The sequence below is a fragment of the Phyllopteryx taeniolatus genome, chromosome 12 (assembly GCF_024500385.1).
Source record: "Phyllopteryx taeniolatus isolate TA_2022b chromosome 12, UOR_Ptae_1.2, whole genome shotgun sequence".
Lineage (NCBI taxonomy): Eukaryota > Metazoa > Chordata > Actinopteri > Syngnathiformes > Syngnathidae > Phyllopteryx > Phyllopteryx taeniolatus.
The window spans coordinates 1,770,893-1,797,418 of NC_084513.1; the positions used below are offsets into that span (position 1 = coordinate 1,770,893).

General features: G+C 43.3%; 2 protein-coding genes and 1 long non-coding RNA gene across 7 annotated transcripts in view; 1 reads left to right on the forward strand and 2 right to left on the reverse strand.

Annotated features, from left to right (window-relative positions):
* raph1a (Ras association (RalGDS/AF-6) and pleckstrin homology domains 1a) overlaps window positions 1–16,103 on the forward strand; it is an 85,336-nt gene extending 69,233 nt beyond the window's left edge. For all 3 annotated transcript variants that reach the window (XM_061793131.1, XM_061793134.1, XM_061793132.1), the window contains 11 exons: window positions 1,067–1,144; window positions 6,748–6,822; window positions 7,021–7,105; window positions 8,058–8,179; window positions 8,254–8,319; window positions 8,466–8,609; window positions 8,705–8,815; window positions 11,440–11,538; window positions 11,661–11,781; window positions 11,872–12,002; window positions 12,919–16,103. In XM_061793131.1, the coding sequence (XP_061649115.1) occupies window positions 1,067–1,144; window positions 6,748–6,822; window positions 7,021–7,105; window positions 8,058–8,179; window positions 8,254–8,319; window positions 8,466–8,609; window positions 8,705–8,815; window positions 11,440–11,538; window positions 11,661–11,781; window positions 11,872–12,002; window positions 12,919–15,162 (3,276 nt within the window). In that variant the 3' untranslated portion in view covers window positions 15,163–16,103. The remainder of the gene's footprint in view (window positions 1–1,066; window positions 1,145–6,747; window positions 6,823–7,020; window positions 7,106–8,057; window positions 8,180–8,253; window positions 8,320–8,465; window positions 8,610–8,704; window positions 8,816–11,439; window positions 11,539–11,660; window positions 11,782–11,871; window positions 12,003–12,918) is intronic.
* Window positions 15,723–18,908, reverse strand: LOC133487100 (uncharacterized). The gene is made up of 2 exons (XR_009791210.1): window positions 18,841–18,908; window positions 15,723–17,342 (listed from the first exon to the last, which is right to left on the reverse strand). It is a non-coding gene; the product is annotated as an uncharacterized LOC133487100 (long non-coding RNA).
* A 2,684-nt stretch (window positions 18,909–21,592) lies between these two features.
* rif1 (replication timing regulatory factor 1) overlaps window positions 21,593–26,526 on the reverse strand; it is a 36,669-nt gene continuing 31,735 nt past the window's right edge. For 2 of the 3 annotated variants that reach the window (XM_061793130.1, XM_061793129.1), the window contains exon 36: window positions 21,593–26,213. In XM_061793130.1, coding sequence (XP_061649114.1) covers window positions 25,933–26,213 — 281 coding nt within the window. In that variant the 3' untranslated portion in view covers window positions 21,593–25,932. The remainder of the gene's footprint in view (window positions 26,214–26,526) is intronic. The other variant, XR_009791208.1, reaches the window with a different exon arrangement.

The following is a 26,526-nucleotide window of genomic DNA, read 5'->3' on the forward strand; positions in this document are numbered from 1 at the left end:
AAACCAAACACATCTAGGGAGATTATGAGATCATTGCTCCGTCTTAAATTTATAAATACAACTTGTTCTACATCCAGTATTATTGTTAAAAGTACTGTATCAATTATGATTGACACCCCCATGGAACAGTTTCATAACCAAAGGTTGATCTCGCACAGACATAAGGGTATAGGTGTTTATTCAACAGGACACGCAGTATTATCAGACGTACTTCCACTTGCGGGGGAAAAAAAACAAACAAACAAACAAATATTGCCCCCGGAAGTGACCGACCGACATCTGCCCCTGCGCTCGCTCTCTATCTCTCTCTCTCTCTCTCTCTCGCTCTCGCTCGTTCTCTCTCTCACCCGGGATAAGGTTGCATCTTTTCTTTCTTTTTTTTTCTAGCTGTCCAGCTGGAGAGCCGCCACATTAGCCATCCATCGTTCGAGCTCATTTGACGCTTCATTTGCTCGTCGCCGTCGAGCAACCTGACATAGGGGAGGGGTCGGTGTTGCGGGCTGGTTTTCGGCTTCCGGGTGTTTGTGTCACGCGCTCTTTTATACAGAACACCTTTATTAGTTGATTTTGTGATTGTTTTGAATAAAAAGTGACGTTAATTCTTTGATCGTAAATTATGGCGTTTTTGTTCGTCGTCGGGCTAATGTGAGCACTCGACCCTACGCAGCTCATATTCTCGCTGTCGCCTTTATGATATTGGGGGCGAGGTTGCCATGACGACCTTTGAGCACCTTTGATCTCGCCCGGCTATTGTGGCTGTCGCGCCAGTCGTTTGTGCTGGACGAAGCTAAAGTGAGTTGGATGGATATGTCGCGACACAACTTTGAAATACACGGGAAAGGGTGCAGTGCAGTATTCTGGAGATTATTTTTTTTTTCTTCCCCCTCTTCACTTGTCCAGCATGATTGGATGCTAACGCAGACACAGAATCGTTGACTGAAAACCGACCAAAACAATGAATACCTGTTGGAAAAGTCAGGTGAAGTTCAGCTAAGGCATTTTGGAGTGTGTTGAAGTCATTTGTTTGCAGCGATTGATGTGTGTGGATGTACGTGCATGCATGCAGGAGGAGCAGGCTGCCAAGCTGAAGGCGGACAATATCAGAGTTGCTCTGGAGAAGATAAAGGAGGCCCAGGTGAAAAAGGTAAGGCTGTGTTTTGCACCTGCTGGTCACAACATTATGTAAAATCCAATTAGTTTTAATACAAATATTCTGCCTTTACAAAGATAGTGCCCCACAGGGCATAGGGATGAAGCCTTGCCACCAATAATGAGAGTGCAAATAATTGGCTCCCCCTTAAAAGGTTTTAATTGCTTTTAGAAGCCACACAATGGGGGCTACTTTTGTCCAAAGCCGTCGAAAATGAAGTCTGGACACTGTGGACATACCGCACTTCTCCGCATTGGTGAAATCACATCCCATGGTTTACGGATGCCCTATGTTGTCACTGCATTGCCTTGCATCAACTTTAGGGCTTTTTGAAGTGGATTTCTGGCAAGCTGGGTAACAATATGGCGCCCTTTCCTGTCACTCTCCAGACTGTTTTCTAAAGCTTTGCTTTTGTCTCAATGAAACTCCTCAATTTACTTCAACATAGTTCTTTGGCAACAAGAGGGTAGCAATGCACTAATTTTGTGTACCGTAAATGAAACATTTTAACGCACTTCAACATATTTCCTTTGCACAAAGATGCCACAAGATGGCACCAAAGTAGTACTTTTATAATATATATATATATTTTTTTATGTATCGAGGTAAGGCAATTACAAAGCAAAAAAAAAAGAGAAAATATATACAATTATTTATTATTAATATTAATTATTGCTTTGGCCTGAGCACAACAACAGTGAATGAGGAGGTTGTTTTCATGCAAATATCAAAGGATAGGTTAAAAATGAAATCAACAAATAGTTGAATTTGGGAATGCTGGACCGCAAATATGTGGGGGTTAACTATCGTGCAGTTTTGAGAGGTATTTATTCAACAATTTCTTATTGTGGATGGTTACACTATAGAGTAGTTTTTTATTTATTTTTTTTTTTTTTTAGGCCTACATGTACCAATTTGTTCAACATATTTTATAGTGTGTGCATGCGTGCCTGTGTGTTTCTGGCACATGTCCAGCCGACCAGGCAATGTGGGTCAGGTCAGTGATACACAAGTAGAAAAAGCGCTGGTCGATAACATCTGGGGTCACTAATACACATACAACACTCTGCATAATGACCATTGCAAATGAAATCCCAATCCCGCAGAGAGAGGAAGAGCAATCACGGATTAGGTGCACACACACACACGCACACACAGAACGCCTGCTACCTGTATTGTGTGTGTGTTTTTTGTTTATTTGCGTTGTATTATCTTTATCCTGTTAAGAAAAATACCAGCAAACAACTTCTCCACTCAGGAAATAATTGAAAAAGAAAGGGGTGAACTGTTGCCCTTGTAAAACCTTTATTAATTGTAACAGGCTATGTTTTAAGTCAGACATTAACATTTAACATTCTCAACCGTCACAAGTGTAATAATACATTAGTCAGTTTACGATAAAACTAAACTCAGACAAAACGACTTGCCATTTGATGATGATGTGGTGGGAGCATGGCATTTAAGGAACTTGTTAGGGACAGAGGAAAGGTTGACTTTGCAGTGTACATTTCATTCTTTACTTTTGGCCACACTACTGAGTAGTCAAAGCAGTGTGCGCGCGTGCATGTCGATTTTGGCGCTATTGCTAATGCTACATCGTGACAAGTTCCTTTCCCTGGTCTTTGAGTGGCATCACGCTTTTTGTTTGTCAACGCTGACACTTCTGTGGCGGCATTACAAAACAAAACAAAAAAATAAGAAAGCTAAAGAAGGGATGCATATTTGCACACTGTTCTGATTTACTGGATGTTACAAGGTTGCACAATCTGCTTGTGCAGCTGCATCATATTAAGAGCAATTTATAACATTTTGGCCTCCTTATGTAACTAAATAAGGAAATCAACAAACCAGTATGAAAAATATGATAGAACTGAGTGAAATTCAGAGTTTTATATCCTTTCATATTAGTTTTAAAACTGCAAGTCGTGATGAATGGGCCTTCACACCCCCCAAACGTTCTGCACCAGACGCATGACGTGATGCTGGTATACAGACAAGAGTTTAAAAGAAATGTGGCCATCATTGCATCTGTCCATTTCTACACTTGGGAAGTGTTTGACTCTTTTTAGAGCGGGACCTTTGTCACACAAGTTTGGTCAAACTCTGACGTTGAGTGAAGGGAGTTATTAGGGGTTTTGTGTTTTATGGTGAGGTTTCCAACTCTGCTGCCATGCTTTTTTTTGTTTTTTTTTGTTGTTGTTTTTTTGCAATTTACCATCAACTATCTGCATCTGTAATAGTTCAGATTTGCTAGCAATTGTATGAAATCTATATATTTGTTACACTTACATGTCTCAAGCCAATGTTACACGCATACTCATAGATGAAAAACAAGACAGAGGAGACCTTACATTTTCTTGAATATACACTGAACAAAAAAAATAAACGTAACATCTTGTTTCATGCTCCCATTTTTCGTGAGCTGGACTCAAAAGATTTAAACCTTTTCTACATGCACAAAAGGCCATTTCCCTCAAATATTGTTCACAAATCTGTCTAAATCTGTGTTAGTGAACATTTCTCCTTTGTCGAGATAATCCATCCCACCTCACAGGTGTGGCATATCAGGATGGTGATTAAACAACATGATTATTGCACAGGTGTGCCTTAGGCTGGCGACAATAAAAGGCCACTCTGAAATGTGCAGTTTTTCTATGTTGTTGGTGTCTGGGGGGTCAGTATCTGGTGTTTGCCTCACGCAGTGCAACACTTCTCCTTCGCATAGAGTTGATCAGGTTGTTGATTGTGGCCTGTGGAATGTTGGTCCACTCTTCTTCAATGGCTGTGCGAAGTTGCTGGATATTGGCAGGAACTGGAACACGCCGTCGTATCCGCCGATCCAGAGCATCCCAAACATGTCCGGGGCGTATGCTGCCCATGCAAGAACTGGGATGTTTTCCAGGAATTGTGTACAGATCCTTGCAACATGGGGCCGTGCATTATCATGCTGCAACATGAGGTGAAGGTCGTGGATGAATGGCACAACAATGGGCCTCAGGATCGCGTCACAGTATCTCTGTTCATTCAAAAAGCCATCAATACTGTAAAATGCACCTGTTTGTTGGCCATAACATACGCCTTCCCATAGCACAACCCCACCGCCGCCATGGGCCACTCGATTCACGTTGACATCAGCAAACCGGTCACCCACACAACGCCGCACACGCTGTCTGCCATCTGCCCCGAACAGTGAAAACCGGGATTCATCCGTGAAAAGAACACCTCTCCATCGTGCCAGACGCCATCAAATGTGAGCATTCGCCCACTCGAGTCGGTTACGACGACGAACTGCAGTCAGGTCGAGACCCCGATGAGGACGACGAGCATGCAGATGAGCTTCCCTGAGACGGTTTGTGCAGAAATTATTTGGTTATGCAAACCGATAGTTGCAGCAGCTGTCCGGGTGGCTGGTCTCAGATGATCTTGGAGGTGAACATGCTGGACGTGGAGGTCCTGGGCTGGTGTGGTTACACGTGGTCTGCGGTTGTGAGGCCGGTTGGATGTACCGCCAAATTGTCTGAAAAGCCTTTGAAGAGGGCTTATGGTAGAGAAATGAATATTAAATTCACGGGCAACAGCTCTGGTGGACATTCCTGCAGTCAGCATGCCAATTGCATGCTCCCTCAGAACTTGTGGCATCTGTGGCATTGTGCTGTGTGATAAAACTGCACATTTCAGAGTGGCCTTCTATTGTGGCCAGCCTGTGGCACACCTGTGCAATAATCATGCTGTCTAATCATCATATGCCACACCTGTGTGGTGGGATGGATTATCTCGACAAAGGAGAAACTCTCACTAACACAGATTTAGACAGATTTGTGAACAATATTTGAGGGAAATGGCCTCATCTTGGGATCTTGGGAGCAAAAACAATTGTTACGATTATTTTTTTGCTCATTGTATAAACAAATAAGATTACATCAACAGCAAAGAATTAGAATTTATGAAGCAAACACAATAAAAAAAATCTTGCATTACACAAATGGAAAAAAACTTTAGGGAACATATTCCAATAATTTTTGCTTTGTTTCTTAGCATGCTTGCATTCTTTTATGTTCAGGATTAGCTTGTTAATTATTTCCCAAAGTGTTGCCTTCTGGCCTTCCTTTTATTAAAAAATAAAAATCCTCTGCATCCGTTCTTAGTTCATGTCCGTCTTGCAAATGAGAATCTGTTCTCAATGTGATAAGTAAAGAGGTTAAATTAAGAAAGTAATCCGAAATACAGTGGAATTTCGATAGAATGAATTTATAATTGGGGCTTATCCAATACACCTGATTATCTGTTACATTGACGCATATTTTTATGCCATATGCACTCATATTACTGTACAGTACAAAATTGTTGTTTTGTAGGGGGGGGGGTTTTCCGTGACCTAAAACACCCAGTACAGTACAAAGTTATTGTAAATAAATACAAAAAAAAAAAAAGCTTGAACATTTTTGAAAGTTTCACATTTTATCCAAACTTACCACGCCAGTGTTGCTTGGTCATGGTGACATTGTTGACGTACAGTACTCGTCATAGGTGAGTCACTTTCATGAGCCGTGAGGAATTAGTGTGGTTGCTAGTTCCAAATCTGTTGCCAAAGGTGAACGGCTTGACAAAAAAAAAATCAATGACTGTACCAAAAATAGTATGTTCCAGACTGTATGTTCCTCAGAGTTAACAACGCAGCCATGCAGCTCTCTCTCTCTCTGGAAGCGCTCTATCTACAATAGATAACAGATATATATCCATCATCACATAGCCGCTACGTCAATGCACCACATTCAACATTGCCACGTCTTTTGGAATTGGATCTAGTCAATCAATTCTGGAACTGACCGACTTTAATGGCATTTTAATTGATAAATGGAAAGTCTTTTTAGACACATTGTTCAGTCCCGATGGTCAGTTTTACCTGATATCCGTTATATCGGAGTCCGTTTTAACGAGGTTCCGCTGTACTGTAAATTGTGTATGATGTCCTTGTGTGATATATGCTCCCACTATAGATAGTTTGTAAGGATGTAATTGCCATTTGTTTGACTACCATGTTGACGTTTAAAATCTGGAGTATAATCTAGGTTTAAAGCGAATGTATAGGTATCTGGGGAGGAGCAAGATCAGCTCTATTGATTCATGAAAGCCACAATCACCGTCTTTTCCTTGGCAAATGTTCAGTCTTCTTGCCCGGGTTCAAAATTGGCACCGGTAAAAGCTGCAATGAAACTTTGTCCCGCCCATCTGTATTGTTGCAGTCAAACACTGTGCGGTAATTTCCCATTTTTTTCACTGCCAAAGGTGGAGCAATCTTTACATTCAAGGGTCAATTACTTTGTCACATAGGGCCAGATAGGCTTGGATTTATTTTCCCGTTTACGGCATATTCTACTTATTTGGCTTGTATTTGTGAGATATTTAAATTAGTTAGATGATCTGATACATTTATTTCTATGTGAGGGGGGGAAAAAGAAGCAATTCAGCAAGGGGGCAAATATTACTTCATGGCATTGTATGAAGAACTTTGCTTATTCTTGATTTAAAGAGGACCACAGTGGTTTCATAACAGTGCCAATGGGTGATTTATGTATTTATTTATTTTTAATTGACAGTTGGTGATTCGCGTTCATTTGTCGGACGAGAGCTCAAAGACCATGATGGTGGACGAGAGGCAAACCGCCAGACAGGTACAACAACGTTAGCTTCGCTCCTGTTAGCATGACAATGAATAATGAATTAGTTTGAGTAGTTGACATGTAGCCATTATGTGAATATTTTGTCCTGTTCTATGAGAGTATATATATATATATATATGTTTATATTTAAATTTGATAATTTTGAATGTGATCAGAATAAGTAGAGAATGTCCTGTTCTTGTCCTTCAGGTTCTGGACAGTTTGCTGGAGAAGTCCCACTGTGGCTACAGTCCTGACTGGTCGCTGGTGGAAACCATCAATGAACTGCAAATGGGTCAGAAAACGCACCCAAATCACCACTTAATAATTTTTGTCGACTTAATTTCTAACTAAATGAGTCACACTAAAATCTATTCATTAGCATATGTCTGTTTCATTTCAAACTCATTCAAATTTGTTGGCTTTATAACCAACCTTCAGATGTCGTCATGGGCCAAAGTTAGCTCGTCAGTTTTGAATTATTTTTTTTTCCCTCATAGATTCAATGTAATTCAAATGACAGCTAAGCGTTTCATTTAAGCAGATCTTAGTATTTTTCTTTTCAATTGTTTTGTGCTACCTACACAGTATCATAAACAATTGGATGCCCAGTGGAATTCAATGGTGTCACATTAGCCATGCATTCCTATCTTCATAGTGAAAATACTAAGTGTTCTCCAATTGATACAGTAGCAAGCTTTTCCAAAGTGCTTGAATGCAGCATCAGCGAGCAGTACAAAGGCTCCATGCACTCAGATATTCAGCAACAAAGATTGAGTGCACACTCTCCTCAAGGGGAGAGATGTGTGTTTTGCAGGCACACATAATCTACTATCAGCTTCAAATCCACTTAACAGTCTTTGACACACACAAACAAACACACACGCCATATTTATGTAGGTCCGGTGTGGTGATGCGTGTGATGTAACCCACATCTTGAGGGCTCTACCAGCCAGTCAGTGCATCTTATTAGTGGACACAAACCTCTTAAAAATGCTTTGAACATGAAGGCTGTATGCAAATGTACTGGTGACTCTTAATCAATGGAATATATATATATATACACACATATATACATATATATATATATGTGTATATATATGTATATGTATGTGTATATATATATATGTATATGTATGTGTATATATATATATGTGTGTGTGTTAAATTTACTTCCCCTTGCAAACTTTTTTATTACCCAAAATATTCTTGTACAGTATATATTTATACATCGGCAAACTTTGCAGAACGCATATTTGAGGATCATGAGAACCTGGTGGAGAACCTGCTGAACTGGACCAGAGACAGCCAGAACCGCCTCATGTTCACTGAACGCATTGAGAAGTATGCGGTGTTCAAGAACCCACAGGTAGTTCACATGATTGATTAGCTGCAAATGTTTCACGTCCTCTCTCATCACCCTGATTTTATTGTGTGATGCAGAATTATTTGTTGGGGCGAAAGGAGACGTGTGAGATGGCTGAGCGGAACAAAGAGGCTCTGTTAGAGGTTAGTTAATGGTGCATGGAGCTGCATCCCTAAATGGACTTTCCACATCAAAACCTCAACATTGAACAGCAATAAAGTGTTAACTGTTTAAAAAAGACTGATGTTAAGAAGTTGAAGTGATCTCTCAGTCACTGTGTCTGTGTCAGGAGTGTTTCGGCGGCAGCACGGTGTCTGTCCCAGAGATGGAGGGTGTGCTGTGGCTGAAAGAGGATGGAAAAAAGTCCTGGAAGAAACGCTACTTCCTGCTGAGAGCCTCTGGTATCTACTACGTCCCCAAAGGCAAAGCCAAGGTGTGTGTATTCTTGTGCATGTATAACGGGGAATAATGAGATTTGTTGTTAGGGGAAAAAGATGGCTAACATGTAGCGTGTGTTCATCTGTGCAGGCGTCCAGAGACCTGGTTTGTTTTCTGCAACTGGACCACGTGAACGTTTACCACGGCCAAGATTACAAGAGCAAGTACAAGGCTCCTACCGACTTCTGTATGGTGCTCAAGGTACGCTGCATAATTCATCATACTTTTATGACAGCATGGCCTACATCGCCTCCTGGTGGCCTCAACAATTTTTCACCATATTAGGAGACAATTTGTGATATATCAAAAACATTTTTGTTGTCCGCAAGTTTTGGTGAAAACCTACACGCTATTTAATAAAAATGCCCCAAAAATAAAAAAATAAGTTAAACCGAAGTCAAATGCTCTGTCAGTCTAAGTTGTATACAGTTTTGATCTGATATTGAATTTTAAAGAAATATAATTGAAATGACATATTATATAATACTGAGCCCATATTTCCTATTTCTAGTTGTCACATTTATTGAGTGAGAGGTCTAAAACGTTTCCAATTGTCTTTACAAATGGGCTTAAATTTAGCATATTTAACCCTGCAGATAACCTGCTTGAGTATTTATATTATTTTAGATTTGCACTATCAGGGTGGCAGCATGTCAACCATAGTGCTCAAGCCTCTTATATATTTTTTGTCATATCATTTAACTTTTATTGAGACAGCAAAACCTCATTGAGATTAAAAATCTCTTTCCAAAGAGTGTCCTGGTCAGGACAGGCAACATACACATACAGTGGGTACAGAAAGTATTCAGACCGCCTTAAAATTTTCACTCTTTTTTTATATTGCAGCCATTTGATAAAATCATTTAAGTTCATTTTAATTAATGTACACACAGCACCCCATATTGACAGAAAAAAACTGAATTGTTGAAACTTTTGCAGATTTATTAAAAAAGAAAAACTGAAATATCACACAGCCATAAGTATTCGGACCCTTTGCTCAGTATTTAGTAGAAGCACCCTTTTGAGCTAATACAGCCATGAGTCTTTTTGGGAATGATGCAACAAGTTTTTCACACCTGGATTTGGGGATCCTCTGCCATTCCTCCTTGCAGATCCTCTCCAGTTCTGTCAGGTTGGATGGTGAATATTTGTGCACAGCCATTTTCAGGTCTTTCCAGAGATGCTCAATTGGGTTTAAGTCAAGGCTCTGGCTGGGCCATTCAATAACAGTCACGGAGTTGTTCTGAAGCCAGTCCTTTGTTATTTTAGCTGTGTGCTTTGGGTCATTGTCTTTTTTGATGGTGAACCTTCGACCCAGTCAGGTCCTGAGCACTCTGGAGAAGGTTTTCGTCCAGGATATTCCCTGTACTTGGCCACATTCATCTTTCCTTCGATTGCAACCAGTCGTCCTGTCCCTGCAGCTGAAAAACACCCCCACAGCATGATGCTGCCACCACCATGCTTCACTGTTGGGACTGTATTGGACAGGCGATGAGCAGTGCCTGGTTTTCTCCACACATGCCACTTAGAATTAAGGCCAACAATTTCTATCTTGGTCTCATCAGACCAGAGAATCTTATTTCTCACCATCTTGGAGTCCTTCAGGTGTTTTTTAGCAAACTCCATGCGGGCTTTCATGTGTCTTGAGGTTTCCGTCGGGCCACTCTGCCATAAAGCCCCGACTGGTGGAGGGCTGCAGTGATGGTTGACTTTCTAGAACTTTCTCGACTGCATCTCTGGATTCTTCTTCACCTCTCTCACCAAGGCGCTTCTCCCCCAATTGCTCAGTTTGGCCACACGGCCAGCTCGAGGAAGGGTTCTGGTCGTCCCAAACTGCTTCCATTTCAGGATTATGTAGGCCACTGTGCTATTAGGAATCTTAAATGCAGCAGAAATGTTTTTGTAACCTTGGCCAGATCTGTGCCTTTCCAAAATTCTGTGTCTGAGCTCTTCAGGCAGTTCCTTTGACCTCATGATTCTCATTTGCTCTGACATGCATTGTGAGCAGTAAGGTCTTATGTAGACAGGTGTGTGGCTTTCCTAATCAAGTCCAATCAGTATAATCAAACACAGCAGGACTCCCAATGAATGTGTAGAACCATTTTAAGGAAGATCAGAAGAAATGGACAGCACCCGAGTTAAATGAGTGTCACAGCAAAGGGTCTGAATACTTATGGCTCTGTGATATTTCAGTAATTGTTTTTTAATAAATCAGCAAAAATTTCAACAATTCCGTTTTTTTTTCTGTCAATATGTGGTGCTGTATGTACATTAATGAGGAAAAAAACTAACTTAAATGATGTTAACAAATGGCTGCAATATAACAGAGTGAAAAATTAAGGGGGTCTGAAAACTTTCCCACTGTATAACAGGTTGTCATAATAATCAATCTCATAACACAACAATCAGCAGTTTTCCTTAGCATCACCCTAACTCTTAAAAACCAAATTAAGTGAAGCATCGACAGCCTGGTGTTTGGGCCTCCAAGCTGCTTAAAAGTCCTCCAAGTGTTCAATGAGACCAGATCCTTCAGTTTCAACTGTTGCTGAAGATGGTTCCATAAGGAAAGAGCTGCATAATTAAAAGAATGTTTCCCCAACTCGGTGCAGATTTGCATGAGGGCCCATCCAGTCCCGTAACTGCCAAAATTTTCCAGCAGATGTAATTCTGCAGGTAGAAAAGAAGCAGACCCAAGATGGCTTTGTAAATTAAAAATGTGCCAATTTTTTAGTCTGCGGGTCGACAAGGCCGCCCATCCTTCACGCGTGTAAGGGAGACAATGACGTGTCAGCGCTCCCAATGTATAAATATATGTGTTTGTGTAGCACCCTCAAATCCAGAAGAAGTCTCAGTACATCAAGTATCTCTGCTGCGATGACGTCAGGACACTCCAGCAATGGGTCAACAGTATTCGCATCGCCAAGGTAACGACATCAAAAAGATGATGTCACATTATGTCAAACTGCACTGACCGGCTTGACATTTGAATGGCACAAATAATCAACAACGGTTAAAGTCTTGAAATGTTGTCTAATTGTTCTTCCAGTATGGCAAGCAGCTTTACATCAACTTTCAGGAGGCCATGAGGAGGACAGAGGCCGCCTACGACTGGTCTTCGCTATCCTCCTCCTCCATCAAGTCAGGCTCTTCCTCCTCCAGTCTTCCAGGTGACCATCCAAAAAAAATGATTAAAAAAAAAAAAAATCAAAACCTGTTTTTAGATCACCAATAACTTCATTTTATTTCCACACATCAAGAGTCTCAGTCCAACAGCTCCAGCCAATCAGACAGTGGTGTGTCAGAGATGACATCATCAGGCCACGCCCGCTCCCAGAGTGTTGTCAGCTCCATCTTTTCTGATGCATGGAGGAGGGGAACGCAGGGAGAGGTGCGACCACATCCAACACACACACACACCGTCTCCCGACTCTCTTTCTTTTTGTGTCGGACTACAATTCCCATGTTTCTCCTCCGCTTTCCTGCCAGCGGTCAAAGGTGAAAGGGCTCGTGGCTGTGCCTCTGTGTGCAGGAGGTGGAGGCACCAGAGGTTAGACAGGAAGTAGTTTGGGTGTGTGCATACAGCTTTGATACTAATTCTGTTGTGTCAGGAGGTTGTGAGAAATAATACATTGCAGTCTGCATGATATCAAACACGTTGCCACACTATCCGTAATCCTCCAGTCTAATGGAAAAGCGGCCTTAACTTTGCGGTGTGATGACGCATGCTTAACAAAAAGAACCGAGAAATTGCCCACCAAGTGCTGAGCAGAGTTGGACACCAAGGACCTGAGTTAATAAAACTTTTGAGTATAAAAATGGGCACAAACTTGATTGTGCACACACAGATGATCTACAAACTGGCACACCTAGGATGTTGTCTGCCAAACAGGCAAAATAGCCGCACAATTCATTTCGTACATTTCTACCTGAACACACAAAATATACAGGGAGGGCATTTCTTACACAGCTAAGTGGGATTGTACCATAACTCTGCACTTTTTCCAGCACACAGTGACATGGCCTCCTATAATCAGATGATGTGACTGTTGTGAAGTATAAAAGAATTTGTGGACAACGGCAATGTACTCTATGCGTGCAATACTTCCTTGTTTGGGGTACGGCGGTGTGCTAACTTCCTGTCCAATTAATAGGTCGGGCCCAGTTTTTGCACTGGCTTACTGTTTGACTTCCTGCATTTTGATTTGCATTGGTGGATACAAAGTAAAATAATGGTGGTTGTTATTTTGTCACTTTTCCTTCGTCTTTCCTGCTTTTTTGGCCTGACTCTCTTTTGTTCTGTCCAGATGATGAAGATGGATGCCATCAGTAGGCCCATCCCCTTGCAGATCCCCACAGTCTCCTCCCAGCACCTCCCACTTTCCCAGTCTCAAACACCACCCTCCCGAAGCAGCTACACCGACGGGATGGTTCCGTCCGACGATTCCTCGCCTCTGCCCAGTGTGGAAAGCGAGTCCCACCAGGCGGCCCCCGCAGCCGCTTATGTCAAGTACAGCACCCTGGCTCGCCTGCAGAACCCGAGCCAATCCAGAGCACAGCCAGACGGAGCCGCCCAGCTGCCCAACTACAACACACTCCCGGCTGCTTACGGTGTCACCTCCGCATCACCGCCCTCTCCCCCACCGCCTCCTCCACACGCGACACCAGTTCCTGGCTCCGCTGTGGCCATGCTGAAATTCGGTCTACCCAGTCCCTCGGCTCTGACTCCTCCACCATTAGAGGATGAGGTGCATGAACCCTTGTACCTACCACCTCCACCACCTGAGATCCTGGAAACCAACGAATTGCCTCCGCCCCTAGACTCCACACTGGATCACCACGCTCAGCTCTCCAACGCTGGCCTCCAGCAGTTCCTGGCACAAAAGTTCCCCAACATGGTGTATGACTTTACCCCAGCTGTGTGTGAGGAATCTTCTCCACCTCCACCTCTAGCTGAGTTCTCTCCCCCTGCATCCCTTCGGCCCCTGTCTCCCAATGCCCCGCCTCCAGCACCACCCAAAACCTTCACTGGTGGATTTCCTCCCCAAACTGCACGAAAACCTGCAGGTCCCTCCTCCCTCCCACTTGCGCTATCCCCGTTGTCGCCCACACCACCCCCTAGTGGCCACAGACCTGTAAAGAAGCAGCAGAGTTTCTCGACAGGCCACTCCCCCAATCAGCCACCCCCCACCCTCCCCAAGCAGCACAGCCTCTCATCCAAAAACCTCGTCCTCTCCCCTTCCTCCTCCTCTTCCTCTGTCTCCATGGCAACCTCCTCATTGGTCAAGCAGATTGTCAATCAGTTCCCAGGAAACACTGCTCCCTCCCCTCTTTCCTCCTCAAGCTCCATGGAAGGATCAAAGTTCAGTGCTCCTCAGTCTCCCCCGGCAGTCAAGGTGAAGCCAAAATGGCAGCCAGGTGGCGCTGTGGCTCCACAGTCCCCAGAGTTCCCCCCCCCTCCTCCTGACGGCTCGCTCGCGGAATTCCCCCCTCCACCTTCCTCGACGTCGTCGACCGGGTCCAGCAAGCGGGGCCCTCCGCCGACCCCACAGAGAGCCTCCTCCGTGCGCTCCAACTCAAACGAGCCTCCGGACGACAGGCCCAAGAAAGTGGAGAGCCTGCTCAGCAAGTTCGGACAAGCCCCTCAAACCGGTACATCCTCCAGCTCCTCGTCAGCGACCGGCTCGCCTTCGAAGGACTCCTCAGCGCTTCCGACCCCGCTTCCCAAGCCGGGCAAGCTGAATTTGGCCAACCTCCCCCTGGCGCTCCAGGGGCTCCAAACAAGCCAGCACCACCAGTCCTCTTCAGACTTCCCTTCGCCTCCACCCCCTCCACCACTCTCCCAACCTCAACACCTGGAGTCATCCCCGGACTACTTCCCGCCCCCGCCAAGTGACTCTGAGCTCTTCCCTCCTCCGCCCCACCCGTCCGAGTTCCATCACCCGCCAAAGGTGGCCGTGGTCAACCCCCAGCCTCAGAAGCAGCAACTGCCTGCGCCGCTGTCTTCGTGGAAGCAAGGCTCCCTGAAAAAGGGAGCGGCGACGCCACCGACGCTAAACCGGCGGGCCAGCAACACCGGCCCCTACGACACGACGACCTCACTGCCGCTGTCGCCGCCGCCCCTCTCTCAGACCCCACCACTCACCCTGTCTTCCTACTCCTCTTCTCCCGTGCCCCCCACATCACCCAAATCCCCCGGACCGAGCACCCTGACCCTTAAGACTCACTTCCTGGAGGACCTGAACCGCACCCTAAAGAGGAAGTCAGTTTCCCGACACGGCTCACTCACCTCCTCCCACCTCATCCCTTCCTCCAAGATGGAACCCGTGGCCACCATGGACGACATGGCCCTCCTCCCGCCTCCGCCACCCGAACTCCTGCAGCAGCAGCAGGTGGCCCGTGGGCACACGCAAACGCTGTCTCGCCACCACGCACACTCGCAGTCTGCCAAACACAGCGCCAACATCTCAGGCTATGCAACGCTGCGGCGAGGACCGCCTCCCGCACCCCCAAAACGGGACCAAAGCACCAAACTGACCGGCGAGTGGTAGAGTACAAACAAAGACTTTGGAACTATTTATCAAGTCCCTGCGGTGGAATCATCTTCCATCTTGAGTTGTGCGACTTTTCTTTAATCCTCACGTTGCAGTCAGAACTAAATCCAAAGTTGTGATTTCATCGGTTCAATCAAATCAAACGTGTGAAAGGAAGAAGGCGGGTCACTTCTGACTGGAACCTAATGGACAAAAACAGGAAGCAAATTTGGTTCTGACTGCTATTGACTTGACTTAATACTCATTATCATTAAAGTTATTATTAGTCTCATTACCAGTATATGTTTAAGCTATTCAGTCAAGAAACACCGTATATAAACACAGTATGTCTGTACTGTATATGTTTGTGTATACTGGCAAACCCCTAAAAGAACAAGCTTTTTTCACATCTGAGCAGCTTACATTAAAAATAGTAAAAATTGTACCATTCGAGAGGTTTTGCTGGGGGAAGAAACAAAGCTGGTACCCAATGGACCCGCAGCAATGATGAAGGATGTTTTTTTTATGTTTATAGTTAATGTATGTTGTGGATTGGGAGGAGGGTGAGGGCCTTTAAGTTCAAACCTTGTGTGTTTTTATATAAGATTATTTAATACTGGAAAGATGTTACCATATAATTATTTGAAGTTTTAAAAGAGGTGTCAAAATTGTTATTCAGCTTGCTTAAACTGTCTGTTCAAATGACTTGTAATTTCATACTTTCTCCACACTATCATATATGACCAAATGTTCACTCGCTATACGATACGCGATACACTGTCAACATTGCAGCGAGTGACACTCCAAAGAAGCTGACCAGAATACACTGTGCTGTCAGATTTGGGCCGCTTAACATAAACGTCAATATATCGAGACCCAGTTCTTAGCATAATCCATATGACATAACTGCCAAAAAAAATAATACAACCTCCTCACTACAATAAACCAATCACATGAGGTGCCATGTCAATTTATTTCGTCATCACTTTTTTTTTTTTTTAACTACAATTCCAATGAACAGCATGTACACTACATTAGGAAGTTAAAACATTTTGTCTGAAAAGCAACAAAATAGGAGATATGTGCTTTTCACTGGAAAGCAACAATGTGCTAAAATCCTGCATTCTGAATTTCCTCAAATAATGGCCTCAATGTTTCAAGACACCATGCTGCAGTTCGTCTCCAGTTGCATCAGCCACTTAAATTAAAAAAATTGACAAAATTCATAGATCGTGCATTTCAGTTGACCGCAGCATAATTTACAAAACTATAAAAATGCACATTCTTCATTTAGTGGCTGCAAGTATAAAAGTATGTATTTCCAAATGTCTTTACAAAAAGAACCCAAAATGTGGTGCTACATGCTTTTCATTGGACAGCAATGATATGGCTATTCGTGCCATTAGGTCATTAATCGCAATTACCAGTACATCCATCCACTGGGCCTCACTGTAGATGTAGAGAGCCCGCTTGTCAGTCCGGAGAACCATCACGTTCTCTCTCCAGCTGCTATAAAAATCTGCCAAGACAATGCGAGATGGATCAGAAAACGACGTAGAACTAGATCTAGTTTAAGCAGGCTACGCATACTAACTATCAGGGTTGATTGGAGCATTTTGCAAAGGCTTGATTCTCAGACCATAATAAATCCAATTGATATAGCGCTTTTCTTCACCCTGAAAGTGATTATTATTTTTTTTTTTTCTCCTCGCTGACAAGTTCAGAAAATGGGCCCTGGGGCCAACGATCACAAATGTTTTTGCTATTCTTGGCAGTGCTTGGTCCCTAACACTACTATGACAGACATCGTGTGTGGTGTGCTGTGTTGGTCAGTACGCAACGCTATAATTGACCTTGTTATATATAGAAGGTCTGGTTAAAAATCGGTACATGTGTAGCCTGCCTAAGCGCTTAGAGGGATTTTCCAACTGGTAAAAAGGAGCGAACTGACCGTCTGGACTCGATCTGGCATTTGTTCAGGGGTTCGGTCCCTCGAACAGCTACATGCGGCTGAGGGACCTCAACTTCCTGGTTCCCCCCGCAGACCTGCTAGAAGGTACACTGCAACGCAAGAAAAGGTCGCCAGGTCTCCTCTATGGCAACACTGGGATGCGTAATTGCGGCACACCTTGTCCAGGAAGTCCAGGCAAACCAGGCGGTCCCAGCTTTCCATTAGGCCCACTTGATCCCTTCAACCCCTGCATAGGTCAATACAAAACACATTTAAAAGGTTGGTATACATACTTTGCAAACGTCATTCGTTTCAATGTTCCGTGGTTCCTCTGCCACCAGGTTCTCCTCTGGACTCCCTTATGACCTGGCTCCCCCCACAGGTCACTGTCACCCTGAGACAAAAACGTTTTAACTTTATGTATGAAAAAGGATAAGTTGCGGTGGACCCTCAGGACTCAGAACAGTTCACCTGTGAAACAACCCTCTGTTTTCCAAGCGCTAAAATCCAGTTTTCATTGTGTTATTGACGTGTGGGATAAAAGTTAGGCCAGAGTCATTAGCTAATGTTAGCTAGCCATGTTAGCTGAATAAATAACAATATGGAGTCACGGGTAAATGTTTTAGCTAATGTTAGTTAGCCACGTTAGAGAGTAACGGGTAAATGTTTTAGCTAATGTTAGCCATGTTAGGGAGTCACAGGCAAATGTTTTAGCTAATGTTAGTTAGCCACATTAGAGAGGCACAGGTAAATGTTTTAGCTAATGTTCGTTAGCCACGTTAGAGAGTAACGGGTAAATGTTTTAGCTAATGTTAGTTGGCCACGTTAGAGAGTCACGGGCAAATGTTTTAGCTAATGTTAGTTAGCCATGTTAGAGAGTCACGGGTAAGTGTTTTTTATGTGACTCCACACTGCACGCTTCACACACTTGCGTCACTCAAAGCAAAGCGCAAAGGCATGTGCTTATGTAGAGTGTGTGGACAAACAAATGGCCTGTACCTCTCTAAACCATAATACACATACGGGTGTTTATTTGATTTAGAGCACTTTTGGTTTGCATTTTTGCTCAAAAATAAAATGTCACAAAAACTATATATACCTACCTTACCTTAATTGTCATCTGTTCATGTCCATATATATATATATTGATTTAAGATTTTGTGTTACCCTCGAGCAATTTCATTACCGCCACAATGGCATATTGATTAAAAATGGATTAATCTTGTGATGGTAAGGACATTTCAAAGTTTCTAGCTAATTGTGCTATGCAGACATATTTTAGTAAAAAAAATAAAAGACAGAATTTGAAAGGTTTTGTATATATGATGAGAAATCATGAATTCTATTTTATTTTAAGGAATTTATGGTAAAAGTTACACCATTTTAGCATTTTTTTAGTAGAACGATAGAGCTTCATATATCCACACGCTGTGCTCGGGACAGGGTGAAAACTGTAAAATACCACCATAAAACCGCTCATAAAATGGCAAAATATACTAATATTAACATGACATTTTAGACAACACTTATAATTAGGCACGCCCACTGCTGGTTATTAAAAAAATCTATTGAAATTTATTTTTTCTTTAAATTTTACATTAAGGACACAAAAAAGCCCGTAATCAAATAAACACCCATACATTTAAATACAGATATAATAAATAATTGGCTGCTACTTTGTGGATTTCATCTATCACAAGGGTTTTCTGGAATGTAACCCCCCGCGATAAAAACGTACAACGTACCTTCATCGTGCACGGTGGTCCCATTTCTCCCTTGAGGCCCCTCCAGCCTCGGTAGCCCTTCTCTCCCTGCAATAAATGGACAACTTGTTAGCGTTGCCGACATTGGAGCAGTGAAAGTGCGCTTTTTATCATCTCATAGATGAGTATTTATTAGTTCAGTCTGTCTCTTTCCATCGCTACGAACAAAGATACATTATTTATTGTAAGTATATAACTTTATGACCAATTAAGTGAAATAAGATAATTTCCCACAGCACAACTGAAGCGCTCTCATGGCACACTAGTTGGGAATCAAAGCACTCAAGCAATAATAATGACTAAAATACAGTATAATCAGAAGTTGGATAAATAATGTATATTATACTACAATACTACTACATCATGTTCTAAACAATAATAAGTAATATTGATGTCATATAATAAATGCTCTATTATACAAAATGATATAATACTGCTACTACCACTAATAATAATAATAAATGGTTTGTACCATATACTTTACATTAATAAAAGGCTTGAATTTATGTTATGACTCAACAATAATGCTCTAAACAACAGTAAAACTATTTCTATTATAAAAACGGAATGATATATATTTTAATAAAACAATGACAATATATTAACAATGTTCTAAGCAATTACTATTATTTACTTAATATAGATTGTAAAAATAATACTATACTATAACATGACATGGCATGACTTTATAGTGTAATGTTTGAAACAATATGACTAAAATATGATGACTTGTGTTCAATACAAAACATGAATTAATGACTAAATAAACAACGAAAATTAATAAATTATGCTATTATAAAATAATTACTACATAATAATCTAAATCTAAACAGTGAAAAAAAATATATACAACAACAATATAGAAATGTAATAATGAAACCTACAAAATGTCTGTCAGTATACTGTAATAGTTAATAAATATTTTAAACAATAACAATAAACAGCTCTAATAACCATAACTATAATGACAATCTTAATCTTGGTCAATATACTACAATACGACTTAATAGAATGTTTTATTTTGCGTATACTGTATTTTAAACAGTTTTATTTTGTTGACATTTTTGGAATGTTCAAAAAGGACTCGCCTACTCTCCTTTCGGCCCGGTGATGTGTTCTCTTATATCAACCTGAACAATCAGAAATATTGAACAGTCAGTTAACACACATATACTCACTGTCCCAAAAATTAGGGACACCTGCACAATCCAATGAATGACATCAAATACACCGACCACCTTACGGCCACATTCTTTTTCATGGACATTCATTTTATGTTTATTACCTAGATTATAGTATGCAGTGGTGTGTCTGTTGCATTATTCTGATTTCAATTAGAATGTGCATGCTTACCTAATGAAGTGATCATTTTGTACCATCAATTCTGCTCTTCGCTGGAGTGGAGGAAAGAGAGGAGGAGGAAGAATGAAAACATCACGACTTGACTGGGAATGATAAAAACCCTGCACACAAAGACAACACAATTCAGATTAACATATACCGTAAATTGTCGTGTATAATGTGCATCCCCCCCCCCCCAAAAAAAAAAGTAAATAGCCAATAGTGCGCATTATACATAGGTATAGGGGCAAATGGCGAAAAACCGGTCACATTTTATAAATGTATGCCGCCATCTAGTGGTTGTGAAAAAGCTGTACACTTTCATTCCAAAATGCCACCGCCATCTAGTGGTTATAAAAAAAGGTGTAGCCTGCACTTTCATTCCAATTTGATACTGCATATATGTACAGTTGTGCTCATAAATTCACATACCCTGGCAGAATTTGTGAAATATTGTTTTTTAAAATATGACTCACTGAACAACAACCATCATTCATTTCTTTATGGTTATGTTTTGTTTAATGCTTTTCTGAAACGCTTGACCGTTTAATTTGAATCCCATTAAAATAAAATTAAATGTGTTTCGCCTGGTCCTTCATGTTTTCTTTAAAGAATTGTACCCATCTTACAAATTCTGCCTGGGTAATCAAACATATGAGCACAACTGTGTGTTTTCTAATTTACTAAATAAAAGTAGGGCTGTGAATTTCAAAATGAGAGCAAGTAAATTAAAAAAAGGATTACGTGCTCAAATAAAGTGCTAAACTTCAGAATAATTATTTGAAAAAAAAACTAAAATGCAGAAAATACTTCATGTTTTGATCATATGGGTAGAAGCAAAATCATGCATTGTAAAAATGCATTATACATTGGTAGAAGGGTTTTCCAGAATTTTGAGGTCAACTTTGGGGGTGCGTATTATACATGGGTGCGCATTATACACGAGAAATTACGGTGCATTACTGTCAGGAGTTATTTTATTAAATGCATTATATGAAATATTAATGAGGTGTGGTGTGTACTTACTGCTTGAGGAGGCTGGATCCGCCTGGAGGAGCAACATGGTCCAACCCAGAAGCAACATCTTCCTCGTAATAAACTGTACACAATATTAGGAACAGCTCTCAGCATGATATAGTGCAGTTGTACACAGACCATAATTGCACTGAAGTCTATTTATATGCGGTTGAATCCACCAAAATAGACAAAGAACTGAACGATGGCCTTACTTTGTGTTCTGGTCCAGTTCTAAAGCTTTCCTTTCCCCTATACTCCCTGAATTGGAAGTGTGCAATAATGCAGCACATCACCTGGCATCTGTTCTTGCAGACACAACCAAATTGTTGCCCCCACATCCGCCCCAACCACCCAAAAAAAGCAGAGAAAAAGAGGATGAAAAAGCATTTTGTTTAATTAGAAGCATGCAAATCGTGATTCATTCAATATATAGTACTGTATTTGATGCACAAAATTACTCTGCAGTCACTATAAAAATGCTCAGTTAAAGTGGTGTGCCACAATCAGCATTTTAAATAAGTGCAGCTATATTTACATGAAATACATGGAAAAAAATGTTTCCACCATGTTTTTGTACAAGAAAAATAGCACATATATTTTAATTATTAAAAAAAACACTGACATATCTTTTGACAGTTTTTTGCTTCAATTCAATGGACATTGTGCTGCACCTTCTTATGGGTGTAGCCTGGCTATCTGTGGGGTAGTGCAATACATGGAGCTGGTCAAAACTCCTCAGTCAACTGCGGTAATATTAGTCGTTCTTCACAGAGTATAAAGAACATATGCCTTTGAGTAATTTTATATTATCCAATTACGTGTTCCTCCACATAGGGTTAGAAGCAACACTTGACACCGATGCTATTTGTTAGCTAGTCTATGGCGCTTTACATTCTCCGTTAGCATTAAGCAAAGAGGACATTACTAAGGCAAAGCCATGTGGTTGTTTTAAATGCACGTGTAATTCTGTTTGATGTTTAGTTTGACATAAAACTGGGCATGGAAATAAAAAGCTTGAAGCCTCGTTTTCAAAGAGTTGTTCACTGCTGCTTGTCGTGAAGAGAACAGAGTTCAAGTTTTTGTGGGGGTGAGACTGGGTTTTGGGTGTATTTGAGGTTTTTAGGTGGCCGAGAGTTTTGGGTTTTTTTTCCCCTGCATATGTGAAAGGTTTTGTTTTTGTGTAAGGTTTTTAGGAAGGGTTATATTTTGCTGTTTAAGGTTTTTTTGTTTTTTTTGGTGCGTTTTTTTTGTTTTGTTTTTGGTTCATCCATCCATCCCCTCCTTGAGCCGTCACCTTATCGTGGTGGAGGGGTTTGTGTGTCCCAATGATCCTAGGAGCTAAGTTGTCTGGGGCTTCACGCCCCTGGCAGGGTCACCCATGGCAAACAGGTCCGAGGTGAGGGACCAGACAAAGCACGGCTCAAAGACCCCTTATGAAGAAGACAAATTATGGACACAGGTTTCCCTTGCCCGGACGCGGGTCACCGGGGCCCGCCTCTGGAGCCAGGCCTGGAGGTGGGGCTCGAAGGCGAGCGCCTGGTGGCCGGGCCTGCACCCATGGTGCCCGGCCGGGGAACGTGGGTCCCACTTCCCATGGGCTCACCACCTGTGGGAGGGGCCATAGGGGTCGGGTGCAATGCGAGCTGGGCGGTGGCCGAAGGCGGGGACCTTGGTGAACCGATCCCCGGCTACAGAAGCTGACTCTAGGGACATGGAATGTCACCTCTCTGGCAGGGAAGGAGCCCGAGCTGGTGTGTGAGGTCGAGAAGTTCCGACTAGATATAGTCGGACTCGCCTCCACGCACAGTTTGGGCTCTGGTACCAGTCCTCTCGAGAGGGGTTGGACTCTCTTCCACTCTGGAGTTGCCCACGGTGAGAGGCGCCGAGCAGGTGTGGGTATACTTATTGCTCCCCGGCTCGGCGCCTGTACTTTGGGGTTCACCCCGGTGGACGAGAGGGTAGCCTCCCTCCGCCTTCGGGTGGGGGAACGGGTCCTGACTGTTGTTTGTGCCTATGCACCGAACACCAGTTCAGAGTATCCACCCTTTTTGGAGTCCTTGGACAGGGTGCTGGGGACTCCATCGTTCTGCTGGGGGACTTCAATGCTCACGTGGGCAATGAGAGTGAGACCTGGAAGGGCGTGATTGGGAGGAACGGCCCCCCGATCAGAACCCGAGCGGTGTTCTTTTATTGGACTTCTGTGCTCGTCACGGATTGTCCATAACGAACACCATGTTCAAGCATAAGGGTGTCCACACGTGCACTTGGCACCAGGACACCCTAGGTTATTCTAATCCCCTGTCAGAAGGAGTTTCAACTCCCACCTCCGACAGAACTTTGCTCATGTTCCGGGGGAGGGGGGGACATCGAGTCAGAGTGGACCATGTTCCATTCCTCCATTGCTGACGCGGCCAACCGGAGCTGTGGCCGTAAGGTGGTCGGTGGCTGTCGTGGCAGCAATCCCCGAACCCGTTGGTGGACACCAATGGTGAGGGATGCAGTCAAGCTGAAGGAGGAGTCCTATCGGGCCTTTTTGGCCTGTGGGACTCCTGAGGCAGCTGATGGGTACCGGCTGGCCAAGTGGAATGCTGCTTTGGTGGTCGCTGAAGCAAAAACTCGGGCAGGGGAGGAGTTCGGTGAGGCCATGGAGAAAGACTTCCGGACGGCTTCGAGGAAATTCTGGTCCACCATCCGACATCTCAGGAGGGGAAAGCAGTGCACCATCAACACTGTGTATAGTGGGGATGGGGCGCTGCTGACCTCGACTCGGCACGTTGTGAGCCGGTGGGGAGAATACTTCGAAGACCTCCTCAATTCCACCGACACGTTGTGAAGCGGCTGGGATGAGAATCAGCACCTCCAAATCTGAGACCATGGTCCTCAGTCGGAAAAGGGTGGCGTGCCCTCTCCAGGTCGGGGATGAGATCCTGCCCCAAGTGGAGGAGTTCAAGTATCTTGGGGTCTTGTTCATGAGTGAGGGAAGAATGCAACGGGAGATCGACAGGCGGATCGGTGCAGCGATGCAGACTTTGTATCAATCCATTGTGGTAAAGAAGGAGGTAAGCCGAAAGGCGAAGCTCTCGATTTACCGGTCGATCAACGTTCCTACCCTCACCTATGGTCACGAGCTGTGGGTCGTGACCGAAAGAACAAGATCCCGGATACAAGCGACCGAAATGAGTTTCCTCCGCAGGGTGTCCGGGTTCTCCCTTAGAGATAGGGAGAGAAGCTCAGTCATCCGGGAGGATCTCAGAGTAGAGCCGCTGCTCCTCCACATAGAGAGGAGCCAGATAAGGTGGCTGGGGCATCTGATTTGGATGCCTCCCGTACGCCTCCCTGGTGAGGTGTTCCGGGCACGTCCCACCGGGAGGAGACCCCGGGGACGACTCAGGACATGCTGGAGAGACTACATGCTTCGGCTGGCCTGGGAACGCCTCGGGATCCCCCCGGAAGAGATGGATGAAGTGACTGGGGAAAGGGAAGTCTGGGCGTCCCTGCTAAAGCTACTGCCCCCACGACCCCAGCTCGGATAAGCGGTAGAAGAGCCGCTTCTCCTGACGAGGGTCGCGGGCGTGCTGGAGCCTATCCCAGCTATCATCGGGCAGGAGGCGGGGTACACCCTGAACTGGTTGCCAGCCAATTGCAGGGCACATAGAAACAAACAACCATTCACACTCACATTCACAGCTACAGGCAATTTAGTCTCCAATTCATGCATGTTTTTGGGATGTGGGAGGAAACCAGAGTGCCCGGAGAAAACCCACGCAGGCACGGGGAGAACATGCAAACTCCACACAGGCAGGTCCGGGGATTGAACCCCTGACGCTCTAACCAGTCGGCCACCATGCCGCCTGGTTTTGGTTCATCCGAGAGGTCGAGGTCAGGTGCGCCTGACACAATATTGTTCATATATCCTGCTTTTAAAACTACTCCAATAAAGCGGTACAATTTGGCTTCTTTGGCTTTTCTTGTGATGCTACCACAGAAGGGTACCATTAGAAACGTGCTGAATACAGAACAGGAACTGAAACTTGCTGTGACTGTGGAAAAGCATCTTGCAATAAATAAATACAAGTAATAAACAACACACTTAATTCCAGCAATAGCTACAAAACGCCACTAGGTGACAGTATCGCTTTGCAAACACTTTCCTTAATAAGTCTCAAATAGGCGAGGATTCTTCCTGTATATTGGTCATTATACAGCAGTTAACTAATGTTTACATTTGTATGACAGTTGGGAATGTTAAAATGTCACATTGCCCACAGATGTAAACGTTTTAGAATGGATTAATTGACTTTACAAGATTTCCTATGGGAAAAAATTGAGTTAAATACTGTATGCTAACGAAAAACAGTCAATTCAACTTTCTTCTTCAAAACACATTCAATCCTATCTTTTTATTTGAAGTACTTAAGTTCTACAAATAAAAACATGCCAACTATTATTTGCATGTGACACATTTAAATGAACAAATCTAAACAAGTGTTTCTACATAATATACACATTGTAAACATTCTACAAACAGGCACGTCGGGAATGAGGTGCATATACAACTCTGGAATACGTGTGTCGCTCAGTTCAGGTTGTTTGCTTTTATCGATGGTAGTTAAGAGTTTAAAAAGCAGAGAATAAAATCACTTTTGCAAAATTTTCTGCAGTGCTTAAAAAAAAAAAAAATAATAAGGGGTGCGGCAGGGTCACAGTTCAGTGCGTTCAGGGGCGCTCGTTGACTGGGGCGAGACGGCTCTGCATCTCATACATGACTCGCCTCATCAGAACTGAAAGGTGCTCGTGGATGTTGAAGAGCTGCTGAGGCGAGCAGCCGCTCAGATGGGGTGGAGTTACAGCACGGTGGAGGGCGTCCAGTCGGGCCAGGAGCCCCCCGGGAGCCCCCGACGGGCTCTCGGGTGAGCCGGACGCGCTCAACTCCGGCGTCGCCTCGGCGCACTCTTCCTCCAGTTTGGCAGGGGCGGGCTCATCAGTCAACTCCGTGGCTGCAGAAAGATATAGGTTGACAAAATATTACACTGTCACCTTAGGAGTGGGGAAGCATTTTCCTTTTGGGGGACATTTCAATATTTTGTCCACCAAGGGCCATGACAAAATATGATTTATAATAATAAAAAACAAACAAAAACAGATTTTCAACAAGCTTTTAGTATAATATTTGCAATCACATTTGTACTTTTATATGAAACAATGTAGCTATGTCCCAAAAAGGTTTGTATCGGCCACAGATGCCACAAGATGGCAGCTAAGCATTACTTTTCAATTAGACAGCGCTTGAAATGGTGAATACGAGGGTTT